This window comes from Rhopilema esculentum, chromosome 19, assembly GCF_057945365.1.
Source record: "Rhopilema esculentum isolate cy_ngs chromosome 19, ASM5794536v1, whole genome shotgun sequence".
NCBI classification, from domain to species: domain Eukaryota; kingdom Metazoa; phylum Cnidaria; class Scyphozoa; order Rhizostomeae; family Rhizostomatidae; genus Rhopilema; species Rhopilema esculentum.
The window spans coordinates 7,275,105-7,293,226 of NC_142833.1; the positions used below are offsets into that span (position 1 = coordinate 7,275,105).

The following is an 18,122-nucleotide window of genomic DNA, read 5'->3' on the forward strand; positions in this document are numbered from 1 at the left end:
CTGGTTTTCTACACGTGTCCAATCTATAGCTCATACAGAGTTCCACAGGGGTCTATACTTGGTCCATTGATATTCCTCCTATATCTGAACAACATCCCACGAGCAGTTGATAACAACCTCTCATTATACGTAGATGACACATGTATAGTACTGATAAAAGTGTACAAACAACAGAAGAAAGCCTAAACAGATACTTCAACTGTGCAACGGGTTCCTTGAAAAAGAATCTAATTGTTTACTTTGACGAGCATAAAAAGGGAAGCAATTTTCTGTCATGCAACAAAAAAGTGAACAAACTGATTGTTGATCAAATTGATATAAAATTTACATTGCACCTTCAATGGGAAATTTACTGAAAAACAATGGCAACAAAAATACTGGCCAAGGTGAATTGTCACGTTGTTGAGAAGCTCAAAAAGTTAAATTGTAAAATGAAGCTAACTGAACAGAACCATGATATGCAACCTTTCAATTAATGTCTTTTGAAACCAGGTAATCTTTTACAATTAACTGCCTTCTTCTTGCCAAAGATGACTGATTGTAATCAACAATTATTACTTTTCTTTAGCCATTGCAGATTCCTGCTTGTTTTCATTGTATTCCAAAAACATATTATGGAAGGACCATTAGGGCCATGAAACTATCAAAATTTCTGGCCTTGAAATGTGTAGCATAGAAGTTTTTAAATTATTTTTTGACCAAAATATGACATGACATTGTGCTTTATGCTGTACAGGCAGAGCTTAAAGCAGGACAGTTCTAAATTACAACTCTGAGTTTCACAAATAATTTAATCACCAGGCAACCTATTTTGAGTTTTATGTGGATAAACACTAACCAATATAGGAAAATACCAATGTTATATATAATGATTAAATATCAATTGAATGTGGTGAAATAAACAAATTGTGGTGAAATAACTTGTGGTGAAATAAACAAATTGTAAGGTATATACACATATTAAATCAACATGAGGAAGTGGGGGGGGGGGGGGTTAAACAACCAGCTCCCAGATAGAATCTCAGCATTACTTGAGAACAGCTCCATCAGAAGTGCTACTGTTAATTATGTAGAAATAAATATTTCTGTCTGTAGGTATAGCAAAGTGATAAGAAGGTAAAAATATGGAAATTCCCAAGCAAAAATGATTTGTCAACAGGATTCATTGCTAGTTGATCAATGTTCTTGAATGTTGTTTTTGAATCTTTTTATACTTTTGCAACTTCTTGGAAATGGAAATATTACAACTCTTGCAAAACACAAACATAACCAACATCTAATCAACTTCAAAGACATTATAGAATGTTGGTTCATGGTTTCATATGCTTGTTTCAGGGAATCTGTTACTGAAAATATTATAATTGTTACAATAGTCAGCCCTGAAAGCTACAAGTCAATTTAAAAAGGAGCTTCTACCAGCCAGAATAGCAATTTTTTTTAACAAGTGACTGTATATAAAACAGGCACTTGCACCAATGTTCTACAAAATTAGGATTGAATGCGAAATAAATGCTTCATGTAAACAAGAAGTAAACAAAATGATCGACATACAATGATCTTATCTGTCAGTCTATAATGTTTGGGAATCTTTGATTCAACAATTGAAATATGTGATTTCTCCAAGTGATTGTGACACTTCATTCTTTGTGTCCAATGATGCAAAATGCTTTTCGCACAAAAGCAAATATAGTAACTCTTCTTTGGAGATTTGATTCTCACAAAATCATTAACAAACACCCCTAAAAATCCCTAGATAAAGCTATTAGAATCAAATGGCTAAAGATCAGTTCCAACACATAAATTTGTGATTCTCTCAAAATAATTATCCCCCTCAAATTGTCCATCAGCAACATATTTCACAAATGCACTAAAAGGGCAAAATTGGTTTTCTATCACTTGTCCACTGCAAAATTTCACCATGCTGGTTACATCATTTCCATTATATAACACCCTGATAAAGTAACTCCTAAAGACAAGGAACTGATCCAAGTCTTTGGCTTCCTCAGGTTTGTTATCTGAGTCCTTCCACACTTCAAATACTACCCTTGAAGCGTAAGGGGGCCACTTCCAGTTATGAGCACCCAGCATTTGTAATAGAGGAGCAATTACAGTGTCATGAGCAGAAAATATTACAAGTTTATGCCAATTTGAATCTTTTTCACTGAGACTCTTGATGCGTTTTGCTGTTTTATGGACTATTTGAGACAGTATAGCCAATGTTTGAAGCTCAGCAGTTTGTTGATGCTTCAATGATATCAGGTGGTCAGCTAACTCAAAAGAAGTCTTTGCTAGCTTGTAAGAAATATCACCTTTAGGTGCCTTTGGAAAAAGTTGACCATGACACATAGTAACATACAAAATGTCAACAATCCTATCTAGAGCTGGTATTTCTCCTCTGTGACTGTCAAAGATTTCTGCATACTTTTTACGTATAGGATCAATCTTTATCCTTAAATCATGCAACTCATCTACTTTCCAGATATCTTTTAACTTTTGAGCTAAAGCTGGACAATATATATTGTCACCTTGACCATCTTTTAAAAAATGTGTTTCTCTATATTTATCATCTTGAACTTTTATTTCCATTTTACGGTCTTTAAATCTGTCTCCAAAAATACCAAAAAGCAATGACGCAACACTTTGCACAGTTCTGCTGTAAGCAGTGCTCATTGATAAAATCATCGATGGGTCATTTATGCTACCAAGAAAATCACTGTATTGTCTTTTGAGAAACTTCCCATTGTTTAAGTGCTGGGCAAAACCTATTGGTGTGAGCTGTCCTCCCAGACAAGTGTCTCTTTCTTGCAATATTGGGTGCGTCTTATGTCCAGAAACGCGAAAATTAAACGCCCCTTTTTTGATTTGTACAAGGTCATCATAAAATGTCCAGGACTTATTAAACTTGCAGGGTACTTCAACCGGCCGGCTGTTAGGGAAAGTGTTCAGCATAATGGGCGCTCGATCTCCGTGTCTTATGACAATATAAACTTGTTGTAGCTGATAATTTCTTTTACCACCTTTAAAAAATGACAAATGTCCCTCCTTACCAACTACATTGCCCGGTTTGTTGCAATATAACTTGCCATGACCGTTTGCTGCTTCTGCATCAGCATCTTTGAACAAATAGATTGGAAAATGTCCACGAATAAAAGTGCGAATTACGATGACAACAATACAGAAAGTAGCAAAAAGCAATAAGACTCGTGGTCCACGGAGTCCCCATTTCATCAAAAGAACTTTTGGTTGACGGAGCTTCGTTATCAGAAGCATTTTCCAAAAGTTACACGTATACACTCAGCGGTTGCAGCATTGGGCCTAAAATAGATCCTCCAAATACCTCTCTCCAGTGTCATTGTCCTCAAGGATTCACAGGGGTCAAATGTCTAACCGTAGGGGACATGAAGGTTGGGAGGACCGCAGCCCCCCCCCAAATCAGGCAAAATTTGTTGCGTTCTGCCCACGTTTTGCATCCACCACGCCCGTCTTTTTCAAGTCATGAAAATGTCTTTCCATTAATTCATTTGCCAAAATTTATACTACTCCGACAAACACTTTTGACAGCTGCGTAAGAAAAAAGGAAACACATCAAGAAATAGACCCCTTTTTCCTCGATTTACGAAACTTTGCGAAAAGGATGGTAACCAAAAATCAAGTGTTTACCTGCAAAAAATAGGATGCCATGCCAGGGTGGTACTCATGTATACCATCACTTCAAACGTGCATATAAATTGACCCAAATATAAATTTTCACTGCACAAGCAAGATTGCCTTTTTCTTTTCTTAAAACTTTTCTCTATTGAAGACCCAAAAAGTAGTTGAATAATTGATTGAACCAAACAAAGAATTTTGCTAAAATTTTACACACAAATAAGTAGCCCACCCTCCTAGGAGAAACTAAATGTTGTCAGTCCATTTACAATATCTGCTTTGAAATTTCATTGATGCTCAATAGCTTCTCGGACACAATAATGTCTTGAAGCCACGCTAACTGGTTGGTAGACGATGTCGTAATTTGCCTTGCAGAATTTTTGACGACTTGATAGCTTTGACAAATTTATGTAAGTGATATTTAGGGATTTTAGATTTTTATCAAAGAGCCAGTAGTCGGTAGAAGGTAATGAATTAAAATTAGAGCCACCTTGATTTCGTAATTAAAACTTGGGCTACGAAATATTCATTGATCAAATAATTCAAATATCTTTCAAGATCTGCTGCTGCAAAGTACCAGCAAAAAGTTTTAAAGAATAGTGGTTGAGCATGGAGTACCTTGAATGGCATGAAAATCAATTAAGAAATGCCAGCAAAGGATTGTTTTCCATTGGTTGCTGCTCGTCAAGATTAATTTATCAGTTGTTACTCCTCCAAGTTAATGACACGGTACTCACTGGTCACAGCACGGTACTACTCTCAGTTCCGCGAATACCACATCAAAAAGAGGTCATTGGACTGAATCCAAAATGGCGCACCGAAAAACACGATTCTAGTTCGATTTCGGCAGTTTAGCAGCGTTAATTCATTTAATAGATATGGATGATGATGATTTAGAAGAAATGCGGGCATTAAGAGGTAAAATACATTCATTTTCGGGGTCATTCGCTATTTTCTTCAGTAAACAGCATTATATTCGAAATGTTTATTTGGAAAACATTTTGAAAACACATCCTCACCTCCACTACTATGTGCACTGAAGAAGATTGAGAACACTGGAATACATGTATATACAACGCCACGCTTAAAAAACCACCCCATTTCAACTTTACGAAAAATATTACACCCTAATTTAAGCAATGTTTGGATTGTGCAACTTCACACGTGCATAGGCCTCTGCAGTTTCATTTCATTTAACCCCGAAACCGCCTTAGCAACATTGCTGTATAAAGAAAAGAACATTTTAACCAGTTATGGCCCGATTAAACGAAAAAAAATATTCAACAAGAATAATACTATTTTAAGCGAAAGAATTTATTCTTTGAATATTCTTCTTTGTTGTCCGATGAAGAATTTTTCAAAGAATAATCCATTCGCGTCATCGTCCTATTGTTTGAATATTCTTGTCGAGGTGAATTAATTCAAACTAGTTTGATTCTAATCCTAACCAACCATCCAGACTGGAATTGACAGGTTATCCACCATATAAGTGGGTCAGACAGAGTAACCAACCATCTAGACTGGAATTGATAGGGCATCCACCATATAAGTGGGTCAGATAGAGTTTACTCTTTCTTGACAAGAATTTTCTAATAATGGACAAATTAAATGATAAGATTATTTTTGAAAAATTCTTCATTGGAATACAAGCAAGAAGTATAAAATAATATCATTATTCTTGTTGAATGTTCTTTTTTGTATCCGAGCCTTTAACGTGTCACCTCTGAATAGCACTTAAGATCTCACGGACCTTGAGATCTTGAGTTCAAACTACTTAGACTAGACTGTTAAGATGAATATGAGGCTTTTGAATTTTGGATGTTAAGCTGTGTTTTCGATTTGGATTTTAGTCACACTTAGGTTACACAGTCACATATTTTTTAGGTAAATTTTCTCATTTCTTTTTTGTCCAATACACCCTTAACTTTCTTTTGAACTGTTGCTGAAAAATAGGTCAGGCTCCAAACAGTTAGTAAAGTTTGTAAGTTACCTTTCAAGAAGTTGGTAAAGTTCAAGTCTAGTTCTAATTTTCACTGGTTTATCAAACACTGATCAATGAAGTGTCATCTGCACATTAATGGCTGATATTCCTCTGATTCTGATGCCATATTGCTCCCCAGTGAGTACTTCACTTGTAAATATTTCACATATTCTCAAGACAAAGAGAACTTACTCCTGATAAAGCCTTGCTGGAACTTTTTGGATATTTATAAAAAAAATTGTAAGGTTGTAAATATAATTTGCATCTTTATTCAGATAACTGTTAGTCAGTTACCAAAAGGAGACAGTAGCCTCTGTGTTTAGCCTTTAGCTGTTAAAGTTGAATCAAAATTTGAATAACAGCATCTTTTTTACAATGACCATTTTGATGATTGCCAAATTTATGGTTTTCCACCTGAGCTATAATTTGTATACATAAAATAATGCATACAATGTTTTGCTGGGTTTTCTCAGATAAATGTAGCAAAAGGGACATAGACAATCCGTCATGCATGCAATTCACACTTTTACATATCTTGCTATTTCAGATCCTGTTTACACTGTCCCATTCGAAAACAGAACAATGACAGTACAAAATTCATATGCTTTCATAGCAAGGTCAAAGCTATTCTGAAGAGCAAAATAGTCTCAGTTCCAGAGTGAACAAAAGGGGCCAACTGTGACCGTTTTGTCACTTGCACAGAACAGTGGTCTCAAGTTGCTAACATAGAAGGATTGAAACCTCAAAAGCAACTGAAATTATAGTGTATCTGTGCTTTTATTTCAGAAGCATTTTGCCAGAAGATTTGTTGTTTCCCTGGCAAATTTTCTTCACTTTTTAGAATCTGAAATGCGTTATGAAAGTTACAAAAAGGCAGCTTTTGCCTGAACTTTGTCCTTAATGTTTAATCGATGTGGAAAGATGTTGTAACAGGCCTTGCTCTAAGCAAAATGAAGGTACTGACTCTATAAAAAGAGCCTCTTAGAAACTCTAGGTGCTCTATGTTGTACCTCTCAATAAAATGTCCTTGAGAGCATCCTTTGAGTGCTTTCAAAGCAGTACGATAATTTGAATGGATTTGTGATCGCTGATTTGCACAGGTGATTTTAAGTTATTAAGAAAAACAGAAAATAATACTTCAACATAAGATTAAGGATTGCTCAAAATCAAATAAATCTGCCAAAGAATATGCTTGATGGCCTTTGTCCTGTCCTTAGTGGTTATTAGAGGGTTATTAGATTCAAAATGGTATCGAAAACCCAAAGTTGAATTTGCTGAATTTTTTCTCAAGAGGTGATCTTCCGCAAATCATAATATTGTTGTCTGTTTGGAAGATTGTTTATGCATGCAGGGGCGAAACTACTGGGGGGGTATGGGGGGTGCTGCACCCCCCCAATCTTCAAAAAAGCAGATTTTGTCGGGCAAATTTATGGCTGCCAGTGTATCTGTCGGGCAAATCTGGAGATTTTCTTTAGGTCGGACTTTTATTGCTACTTTTTGCCCTAGCTTGGTTTTTGAATTTGTGGTCTTTTCCCCATCTTTTTTTCAATCTCCTCCCAGTTGGGAAAACAAAACAGAAACGAGGCTAGGAATAGCAACATATATATATTTCTGTCTTTCGTCCACCGATCAGCGCTTTTGTCTCTAACTCGACGTGCATATGTTTATCTTCGTCTCGAGATGAAGTCTGAAGTATTGATCGACAGCGAAAGTATAGACGGAAAGTAAAGTGTGTTTGATGCGAGAAGGAAATGAACACTGTGCATACCCCTCCCCCCTACTTTTTGCAAAAATGTTGAAATTGCTTCCGGAGCAACCGAAAATTTAAAATGAAATTTAGAAAATGCAACTGAAGCTCTTTTTTGTTGAAACAATGTAATCTGCGTAGCTGTTTCTAAATTCCGTGTTTTGTTTTTGTGTACCACTTTGATAAAAATAAAATTGAGACCCTACTTCAATCCCTTTTTTGAATTTTAATAGCTAGGTGATTTAGAAAGTGAAGACTATCTTATAGAAAAGACAGGCCTTACAAATGCTTGCTTTTCGGAAACAAATGTTTATAGCCAACATCAGAAAAACTAGAGGCATATTTCTTGACTTTAAACAAACAGCCTGAGTCTAAAGACCCTTTCTCGGGCTTCCCGATGATTTCAGCCCTTGAGGCGATGTGCTCTAAAAATGAAGTTCATGTATGACACGCCCTTTCATCAAGCATGCCACGCCCTTTCGTCAGGCATCCAAGCTTCATACCCCCCTAATGAAAATAGTGAAGTTTCGCCCCTGTATGCATGATCATGTTAATTCAACAAATGTCAAAAATTTATTTTGCTCCATGGTAATATTGTTTTTACTTTTTAAGGGGCTCTATAAATTGCTTTCCAAGACTTTTTTGGGTGCGCTCTAGATGCGCGCGCTCGATCAGCGCCTTTCCGGACAAGGCCTGGTTGTAAAATTTATTGTTGAGGTACAGTATAGTTATGTCATAGTCCGTGAAGCTAAATTTTCGATTACAGAGAGCCTGAGTGCTTGAGTGTTTCTGCTGTGTTCGTTTCGAGAACATATGACATTGAGGGACAACTATAGGGAACTATTGATTGATACAATGGTGTAGATAAAAGGGGGTCAGTTGGAGTGAAAAACCCCCTGTAAAGCTAAACTGCTGTTTGTCTGAGACCTATTGATCTTATGGGAAATTTATTATGTTTGTTTATTTTTGTTTCAGTGTTACATTTTGAGAGAAAAGATTTTAAAACAGAATATGGTGATTTCTTCTATTGTTCTGAATCAGATTGGCCATCTCTTATAGTACTTAAAAATGCCTTATTTGAGTGGAAAAGACAAGAAAAATCTTTGAGTAGTATGATTTGTGACACATGACGTTATATCTAAACTTTGATAAAAATAAAAGCTGTTATAAATATTTTGTCAGAAAATCTAACTTTCTTGCTCCTTCTATGAATTTCTTTCTCTATCTTTGCTTCTGGATTGATCAAAATCTTGATTGGCAGAGGATCTTTTCTTGGGGCTATTCATCTCTTGCTGCATCATTGAGAAAATAAACCATCTTCCTTTGAGTAATTTTATTGTTATTTACCTTCATCACTGCAAAAACAGAAGTTTTGAACACTACCTAACGATTGCCATGTTTTGGGGTAATCTGTACAAAGCAAAGAAATAAGCCTCCTTTAAACAAAACTACTTCAGCAACTTGTAAACACATCATAATTGGGAGACATAATAGGCACTATTCAAAGAATAATCTGATGTTGCTCAGCTTATAAAAGACAAAACTTATGTTGAAATTAACAAAAACAAAACAATATTTTGTTGAAGAGAACAATTTTATAAAGGTCAAAAGCAACAATCAAATATACAACTCATTCATTATTGATGCCATGCATGTGCTGATGCGTGCACATTCAATCCCCTTTAAACATGATAAAAAAGTTACAGTTGTAAAAAGGTATTTGTCATTGTGCATGGTATTCCTAGAGCTAATGTGTTTTGATCTGCTTCATAAATTTTCACGTCTCTCCCAGGTGCATCTAGGTACCAAGCATCCGATGCCTTTCAAAGAAGTTTGCATCAACCAGATGAGGATATTACTCAAAAAAGTGAGTATGTTTCATTATCAATAATTATTTTTGGAGTTGCATTCAAAGGATTCTACAATTTTTAACACTTTTCAATTTCTTGTATCTATTGTAAATTCAGCTAAATTTGTTTGGTAAAAATTGTAATTTTAAGGATTTTAGTAAGATTTTCCCTTTGTCTAAAATCTGATCCAACTAGTTCTGTTGGGATTTTCTCTGACAATTCTGTTTGTTGCTAAAAGCAAAATTAATGATCATTTGCTTAAAAACTTGTATCAATATTTTGGGTAAGTTAAAGTGAGTATGTAAAAAAGGTTTATTTTCTACTTTATTTAAATCTATCCTATAATACAACAGGGAACTAAATAATGGTTACTGTTATTGTATGCTAACTATATCCACTGATTTGCTGTAAGCTTCAACAAGGTCTACATAAAGAATTAAAATTGAAGAAGTTGAATAGTATTCATAACAAAGGTATAATCAGAACACGCAATAAGTTAGAGTATTATGACTAACACATACACATAAGGTGAAAACAACAATAAAACAAATGTCAACAAATTATGATTTTTCAAACCTTTGCGTTTTTCAACAGGAAATTTAAAAGATTCAAAAGCAGCAAGTGCAAATATAAATGAAGAAGAAATGATGCAAAGGATGATGGGATTTGCTGGCTTTGGTAAGTAAAGGGTATGAGTTAATGAGGCATGGTCACTCAATGAATCCTACTAAGTTCCAAATGTCTGGTTTGTTGTTGAAGCCAGTTTTGTGCAAAAATGCACAGTGGTTTTGGACAAAGAGTCTGTGATTTGAGTCACTGAGATAACCAAACTTTCTTTTAGTGTCAGGAGAGACACATGCTTTTTCACTTTGCAATAGGCTTCGGAATCAAGAGGTTTGGTGCCTCTGAGTGCAAGGAACAGTACACTGCTTGAAAAGTGCACGCTTCATTGTCCATAAAACTACTTTCAGAAGCTAGAAAACAGCAAAATATACAATTTGCAGACATCTCCATTTCTAGAGTTCTTTTTGATAAAACTTCAAAATATTTTAAAAATAATATTTGAAAATTGATGAGCTCTGATCTAAGATATTACTAGACAGGCATGTCCAATTTGTATTATCTAATAAATCTTGCATTGTTTTCACATTCTGATAGCACTTATGAATCTTTTGTTTGTGTTTTGTTAGCAAAGAAGGTTCCTTCAAAAAGCCAATGTTTAAATTGCTCCTCATGAACTGGATTTTTGCAAATGTATTTGTTTTGGATGCTCATAATTTTGATGCTCAAAATACATGTTATTAATTGTTTAAAGTAATATTATATTGGCTGCTACATTCAATACAGATTTAGATTTTAGTGTATGTAAGGCATCTTTCCAGACATGTATGTTCATTTGTTTTAGGTAAAGTCGATACTAAACAGAGAGAGTTTGAAGATGGCCTGCGGTCGGCTAAAAGGCACGAAAAAGAGAAGACAAAAGCCGAAAGAGACGAGGGACTGACTGAAAAAGGTTAGTAAAACCCTTACTATTCTTATTTTTTCGCAAGTATTGTTTGGAGACTGACAAGTATTGTTTGGAGACTTGCAAGTATTGGTGTAAATGTTGATTGTTAATTGTTAGTGATTGTTAATTGTTACTCATATCAAGTTTTCATATCAATTGTTACTCACATCCGGTTAGATGCTAATTTGCAATTGTTTATGCTTACATTTGTCCTATGTTGTATCTATTCTTTTATCTATAATGCTATATTTGCTCATTTGCTTATCCGTAAGTCTGTCGTCGCGTTCGGGCAGACCGCCATTCTATCTGAAAATTTTTATCTTCGGATCATTCTTTGTAAATTCATGGAAAGAATGAAAATATCCTTGAATGAAATTTCAAAAACTTTGTAAAAAAATCCTAGGACCTGCAATTTTGATTTTACATACCAAGAAAGACCAAAATTTTTTAATATGGATTTTCAAAACGCTAGCATTTAAAAAATACCTAAAAGTTTTTGACTAACACTCTTCAGGGTATGATAAGAAACTCTTACTTCGTTGCATTTAACCCTTTGGCTTTGTTTGTTTGGCTCTGTTTTTTGCCCTATCTATTACAGCGTGGCTTTATCTCATTCGCCATATCGATAAGGTGGTTTGCCAATTTTGGTAGAAAAGAATCAGTTGCTTACGTATATCGGAATGATAAGGAAGTTATTTTCTGCTTCAAAAATTAGCTCATGATATTTCAGTCAGTTAGTTAGTACGCAGAAAAATAATGGCTGATTTCTTTTCTGCATGTAGATAGCACTGATGAAGAATCAGAAAGTGAAGGAGAAATCATTGGCCCGATGCCAGTACCTCAACCACCAACTCAGAAACAATCACACAATGTAATTTAAAATTTTAACTCTTTTAATCAACTGCCAAATAGCAGTTGTCAGCTAATTTTTTCTTTTAAAATTTTCTGTAAATAGAAACCAAATTGTGCACTTCGAGGTTCTTGGAATTGGTTTTTGTCACCAGAGCCGTTGTTTTGTATCAATAGTTTTATCATCTTGTTTCTGTTTACGCTTCAATAGGATTCAATGACATCAAGAAGTAACACTTGGAACAGTAAAGAAAGAACTGATGACATTGATGATCATGATGATGATGATGAATCCGACGATGATGACGTAAGTTTTGCTATGCTTTTAAAGTTCCCCATTGCAACAGTATGCATGAAAGTATGCTTAGATAATTTGAGTGAAAGTGAAGACTTGACTCAAATGAAGTACTTTATTGAAGAATCGGTGAAAATAATACTGAAAGGTTGAGGGAGAACAAGGAAATCAAGTCAAAAGAGAACGATGAAAACAAGGGAGAACTAGAAAATGGCCGCGCTATTGGTTCTTTTTTGGCACTAGTTAAAACTGGTTGAAAAGGATTGGATCTAAGCAGTCAAATCCTTCAAAATATCTTGGGTTTTTTCCCAAATATTTTGAAAAATATGGTGATTTTCAGAAAGCATTCCTAAAATGATTTTGTGACCTAAAAAGTAAGGATATTCTGAAGCCAATAAGAGTTGTTATTCACAGGAAATCGAAAGTAATTGGCTACAGCAAAGCAAATCAGTTGCGTTCTTGTTATTTGGCTAATGTTTTTTTGCTGTGTAGTTGAGATTCAGCCTTTATGCTTTGGCAAGTGCTGGAAGAAGGGAACATCGATGGCATGGCCTAGTCAAATGACAGAAGCTTGTACCCTTATATATGCTTAAAAGCAATATCACCTTCATCAACCCAAACCCCCAAGTTTACGTTGTCATCTGTACTTCAAAATGTATTTTTTCCTCATACACACGTTTTTATAGGCATATAGTCCATAGCAATATTAAGGCTCAAAATCGCTTAGATTTAAGAATAATTTAAGAATAATGCAAAGCTCAAGAATTAATTTTTTTGTTTATTTGAGTTTCTTTTGAAAGCAAAACGAATGCGATTTCCACGCTATGTGTTTTGAAATAAACGTATCCGACTCAGTTGCTCTTCGGGGACTGTCCGTTGTTTGTCCTTGGCACTGAGAATCTTCTTTTCTATTCTTGTCTTGAATAAAAATACCATATAAATATCTGAAAGCGGGTGCAGTAAATGTATGAAAAGTCTTTAATTGACAGAACAATGAGAAACATTTTATGAAGAATAATATACAATCCAATTATTTTTACTATCATTAGGACCTGGTCATAAAAATTCCTTCGTCCCATGAGATAACGTTGGAGCATGGTAATAAAATGGTGAGTCAGACTTTTGGCAAAATTAATGATGATTTTTGGATTATTGGTTGACTACTCAATTAAATACATTATTTAATAAGCAACCCTGGCTGGGCTAAGTGTTAAGCAATTTGATGGCTCGATTAAGAAGCTCTACGCAACCACATAATAATTTATTATCTTTTTTCCTCATGATAAACTGAAAGACGTTATTTTCATTAAACTTTGATCTCGTGTCATGTCTGTTTTTTCATGATGATGATTTGAACCGGAAGTTAAAAGTCACAATTCAGTGTTGCTATATTCTCATTGTTTCTCGTTTACATGTCAATAAATTTGCAACTTTTTTGTACCCGTAGTTGCTAAAAGAAAGTAATTTGTAGCCTGAACTAATACAAAGTTATGAAGCTATTAACGATAGGCAAATTAGTGAATGATGAAAATATTTTTTTATCCATTCCTATTGATGATAAACAGATGATACAAAAGGTCTGAAGCTGATTTTTAGCAATTATTGTTTGCCTAAAACAGTGTAAACTTCAAATGCAAGATAAAGATAAAAATTGGTTAAGATAAAAATATTTCACTTTCAAGAAGCCTTCTTACATTTTGAATTTGTAAGCACCAGATGAAAATATTTTGCAATATTTTGATATTTCTCTCCCGATCTTATCTGAATTTCAAAATATTTTTCATTCATATTTATTTTTCATTCTAATTTGATATACTCCTTTTCGAGTACGCATGTCTTGTTTACCAGTTTTCATGAAATTTATTACTCAATTGGAGCTACAATCCCGGACAAAAATAGTTGAGACTTTTCAAGAAAAGTCTATATTTTCGCTTTCCTTTGAAATATTACTTCCCCCTTCCCCAAATCCAATTTTGCATGCACGGGTTTGAAGTAGAAATTATAAAACTACAAGTCCAACATTGATTAGGGGAAAGAGGAGATTTGAATTTACAGGGGCAAGGTAAAGTAGAAGTTGCACAAATTGCATTGTCGCGAAAAATATTTTCGGGATTGTAGTCCTTTATGGAAGTCTCCTTCACGTTCAGCCACGTGCTTGATCCTCCTGCTTTGAAAGGTGGTTGGCGAGAAGATTGTGCTTTACCCACGATGACAAAGGTGAACAAGAATTCACCGCTATTTCACCCAACCTTAAGCGTTTTACCGATCAGCTTATGATTTGTGAATCGATTAAGATTTCCAACCAATTCATGAACAATTAGGGGTGCCACACCCGTACACCCTCATTAGCTAAACCTCTGTGTAACGTTCAGCACACAGGATTTGTCAAGTCCATGTACACTCTTTTTTTATAAGAACCAGTAAATTTAAGTTCAGGCTGACTGTTCTTAATTTTTTCGAAAATCTGAGGCTGGATTGTTCTTAATTTGTTATTAAATTAAGAGGGTGTAAGCAGTGCTATTGCTAGCTTTTTCGCGCTAAGGAGGTGTTCAGGCCTCATTTGCCAACAAAGTGAGTGAGACAGCCTTAATTTGCTGACAAATTTGAATATTCACCGAAAAAGCACCCACACATCGCTAAAAATCCTCGATTTTGAGAAAAAACGTTGTTCAAAATCGCATTTTGCAGAAGCTCAGCCTCAGCTTGTTCTTAATTTGTTCTTAACTTTTGACCTGTTTTGAGGCTCGTGTTTTTATAAAATTGTTCTTATAAAAGAAAAAGAGTGTATTGAAGCTTAGCCGAACTTAAATGACCGCGCGGCTATGAGCCGCCTTTGTGAGGACATCAGAATTGATGTGCGTTTTAAATGGTCACCTGTATACTCCTCTCAACCTGACTCTTCATGGCGAAACTCATGAAGTTGATTCAAAATTGTATTGATAAACATTCATACTTTCTTATTGAACCTTACTTTGACAGTTCTTCAGGTATAGAGATTCGTTTGTTATTTTCTCGGATTAAAGGCTTCCAAAACAAAACTTATTCATTCTGCAAATTAGACTTTAATTGATTTTGTTTGGTCATATTTTATTCAAGCGTGCAAGCATGCAAACCACTGTCTTTCCAAAGTTTGCGGTTCAGTTTTCCAGGTCATGTGCTGAATCTAAAATACGGACGATATTAAACAGAGTATTCTGTAATGCCGTTAAGTGGATTAAGAAATAGAACGGTTGTGATTAAGGCTAGTGATTCTGATAAAGAATGGCATAGCTGTTCGGCATTGTCAGTAGTCCGGGTAATAGACCTGCGGAGTGTCTTACATGGTGGTCATTATGGTGAAATTTGTTGTTTATGATCAGGTGCCTTTGTAGCTGTAAACAAAATCAAGGTTCAATTATTTTTTAAATAGATTCCAGGTGCGTTGCGAAGTTCTACTGGTTATTTGGCTTAATCACCCTGCAACTATGAAACCTCTCGATGCCAGTCAAATCTCCTATTTAGAGTGGCATATTTTTTCAAAGGGCAGTATATAAGTAACAAGTCTGAAGAGGATCAAAATACGCTTATTATTTTTAGCTTGTAAGAAATGTTAAGAACATATTCGTGACGGGAAAGTTTTAGTTGGAACATAAAGATTTGAGTAATACTAAGAGTCTCCAATAGTCTTAGAATAAAAACTGTCGCATTTTATCAGATATAAATGTTTACATCCATTGAGGGATTGTCCTATTTGAAATCACTTGATGTCATAATTTTTGTTCCCAACTTTATCAAAGAGCGAGGTATTTTGTTAGAATCACCGATAATTTACACTGATATCCTACTTAATTACTGTTTTATTTTATTATTTATTGCTTCAAATATGTTTAATACTTAAATATGTCGAATAAACATTTTTGGCTTTTAAGTCAGGAGAAATTGGTGTGTTTTGAAGCCAGGAAACAATAAAACGCGTCTTTCTTCTTCCCACATTGCACTTGATCCCCATCTGGATATAAATTTCCTCCTCACCCTTGGTCATTTTTCGAGGTTTAAACTCTAATACCCTGGTTACCAGCGTAATTCTCCGAGAGTGTCGGGGAAAAAGTACATCAATATGCAATATTCCCGCCATTTCATACCATCTTCAGACCCTAAACAGTAATTCTGCAAGTATAACTTGCATGTTTGTATTTTTTCACTTCTTCGGGACCTTTACCTTTCTTTAGTAAATTGAGCATCAAAGTTGGTTGTAGTTAGATTAGGGTCTCCTTGTTTTAGATACAGTGATTAACAGAGGAATATGTTATTTCCGAGAACTTTGATTAGTTTTTTATACAATTTATACAAAAACATTATTCAACATGACTCAACATGACTGATTTTTCCTCAAATATGTTTATATTTTAAGCGTCGATTCTCTCTCTTCTTCATAGATCTCTGCAATGACACTTGATCCATCTGGTTCCCGTCTCGTTACTGCTGGATATGATTACGAGGTTATTTTCTACTTCGCCGTTTCAAATATTTTTATTCCATGATTGATTTAATAGTTGAGACATGATTATAAAAGAAATTAGTAACCGGGGTAACATTTGATTTTGTAGTTTTCGCGGAAGATATACATTTAGCTTTCTTAGACTAGTACTACTGCAGAATGGTAAATAATTCGATATAAGCATTTACATTAGGCCGAAATTTTTTGCGTTAGTTGAAAATTGTTTATATCAAGGGGCACAGATTTAGTGCATTCTTAATTTAGCAAATGACAGCTTCATTAGCGAGAGGAGGATGCTTATCCAAAACTTAGCCGACAGGGATCAAATTTTCCGCTAAAAATACTAAAATAAAATCATCAATTCGCTCTAATCACTACAATAAGGCGACGCAAAAAAGTCGGCCTAAGCCAAATAAAAACAGTGACTATTGTCTAGCGACGCTATTATCTACTCTACAACCATACACCGTTGTTGGTTTTATAAAGAAGGAGGCCTTAAGATCTACGTATCCGACAAAATGCCTTTAGCCAAAATATTATTAATGAAGAGCAAGGTATTTTAATTGTAAGTACGTATAATGGAAGAGCCGTATAGCAATTCGAGGTGCAATTCACTCTTGCGAATAGCGTACGAGATTTTCCCTAAAACAAAAGGATTTCTGGATTTCATTTAAAACAATAGGACTTTCACGAAAGGTGTACGAGATTTTCTTGGGGTGATTTGCCCCTCGTAGCAATTGCTCGCACCATTTTCTTTGCATACAATTATTAAAAAGGGCAGATTTAAGGGGCAGAGATACTACATTTTATGCAGTGGGAACTTTGTTAAAGGGGCAGAGAATTAGGATTTTCAGAACCCCCTACCCAACGGCTATCGCGCCTTTGATTGGCATATTTATAAACATTAGATTCATCCTTTCTTTTGTTTATTGTATTTTACGCTTTGTTTAGCTGTTCCATTTCTAACTCTAAGCGGTATTTATTTTATTAACGTTTTTGTAAGTATTAAGAATGTTTTCGTAGATGAAATTTTGGGACTTCAATACGATGGATGTTCACTTGAAGCCGTTTCGAAGCTTGACTCCAATGGAAAGTCATGGAATCAGGACTATAAGATACAGCGCAGCTGGGGATATGGTATTAATAGCAGCTGGAAATTCTCAGGTCTCTTTTAATTGCATATTAATAATGATTCTTAATACTATAAATACATACAGCTGATTCAACTTGCATCGTATGGTGGAACAATAAGCAGCAGGGTTTGCAGAAACAAGATACATTTTAGTGTGAAAGAGTTTTTTTTCATTAGTTATGATCATCAATGTATGATCATTAATTGATACAGTGATTTTTTGTAAAAGCACTGTATGTTTTTTCAAGCCTAGATTTTTCAAATTAATCTTCGTTTTTAGCCTGAATATATTCTTTGAGTATTTTTATTTTTTCGAATCTGATATGGTTTAAAGGGAACATTGCCCGCCTCCACCTTCGATTAGAAACCACGCTTTTTGGAGGAAAACAAGATACTATGTCCAGTCATGCGATTCTTTTTTATGAACATCGCAAGACAGGCAACTGTTATGAAATGAGACACAAATATGCGAGCTGAGGCTGTTTAATATTCTTATAATATGCTAAAAAAATTGACTGATTCTGAGTCAGAATATTCTTAATGTTGTGAAGGAGAAACATCCGGTTGATCCTTGCATTCACGCCTAGACATTGAAGTCTGATTATTAGACTCTGTTTATATGGAGAAAATAGCCTC

The 18,122-nt window shown here is 34.9% G+C and overlaps 2 protein-coding genes across 2 annotated transcripts in view; one reads left to right on the forward strand and one right to left on the reverse strand.

Annotated features, from left to right (window-relative positions):
- Positions 1–843: 843 nt before the first annotated feature.
- Positions 844–3,342, reverse strand: LOC135688030 (2-phosphoxylose phosphatase 1-like). Its single transcript, XM_065204710.2, has one exon. It carries the CDS (start codon positions 3,268–3,270, stop codon positions 1,777–1,779), a length of 1,494 nt encoding a protein of 497 aa, XP_065060782.2. The 5' UTR covers positions 3,271–3,342; the 3' UTR covers positions 844–1,776.
- Positions 3,343–4,413: 1,071 nt separating this feature from the next.
- Positions 4,414–18,122, forward strand: part of LOC135688028 (WD repeat-containing protein 70) — a 54,812-nt gene continuing 41,103 nt past the window's right edge. Inside the window, exons 1-9 of the mRNA XM_065204709.2 lie at positions 4,414–4,566; positions 9,169–9,243; positions 9,821–9,904; positions 10,632–10,739; positions 11,516–11,604; positions 11,794–11,889; positions 12,927–12,986; positions 16,293–16,355; positions 17,378–17,518. Coding sequence (XP_065060781.2) covers positions 4,527–4,566; positions 9,169–9,243; positions 9,821–9,904; positions 10,632–10,739; positions 11,516–11,604; positions 11,794–11,889; positions 12,927–12,986; positions 16,293–16,355; positions 17,378–17,518 — 756 coding nt within the window. The 5' untranslated portion in view covers positions 4,414–4,526. The remainder of the gene's footprint in view (positions 4,567–9,168; positions 9,244–9,820; positions 9,905–10,631; positions 10,740–11,515; positions 11,605–11,793; positions 11,890–12,926; positions 12,987–16,292; positions 16,356–17,377; positions 17,519–18,122) is intronic.

Bases quoted from the DNA above. Each gene is read 5' to 3' on its own strand.
- LOC135688030 (XM_065204710.2), bottom strand. From the start codon at position 3,270: ATGCTTCTGATAACGAAGCTCCGTCAACCAAAAGTTCTTTTGATGAAA.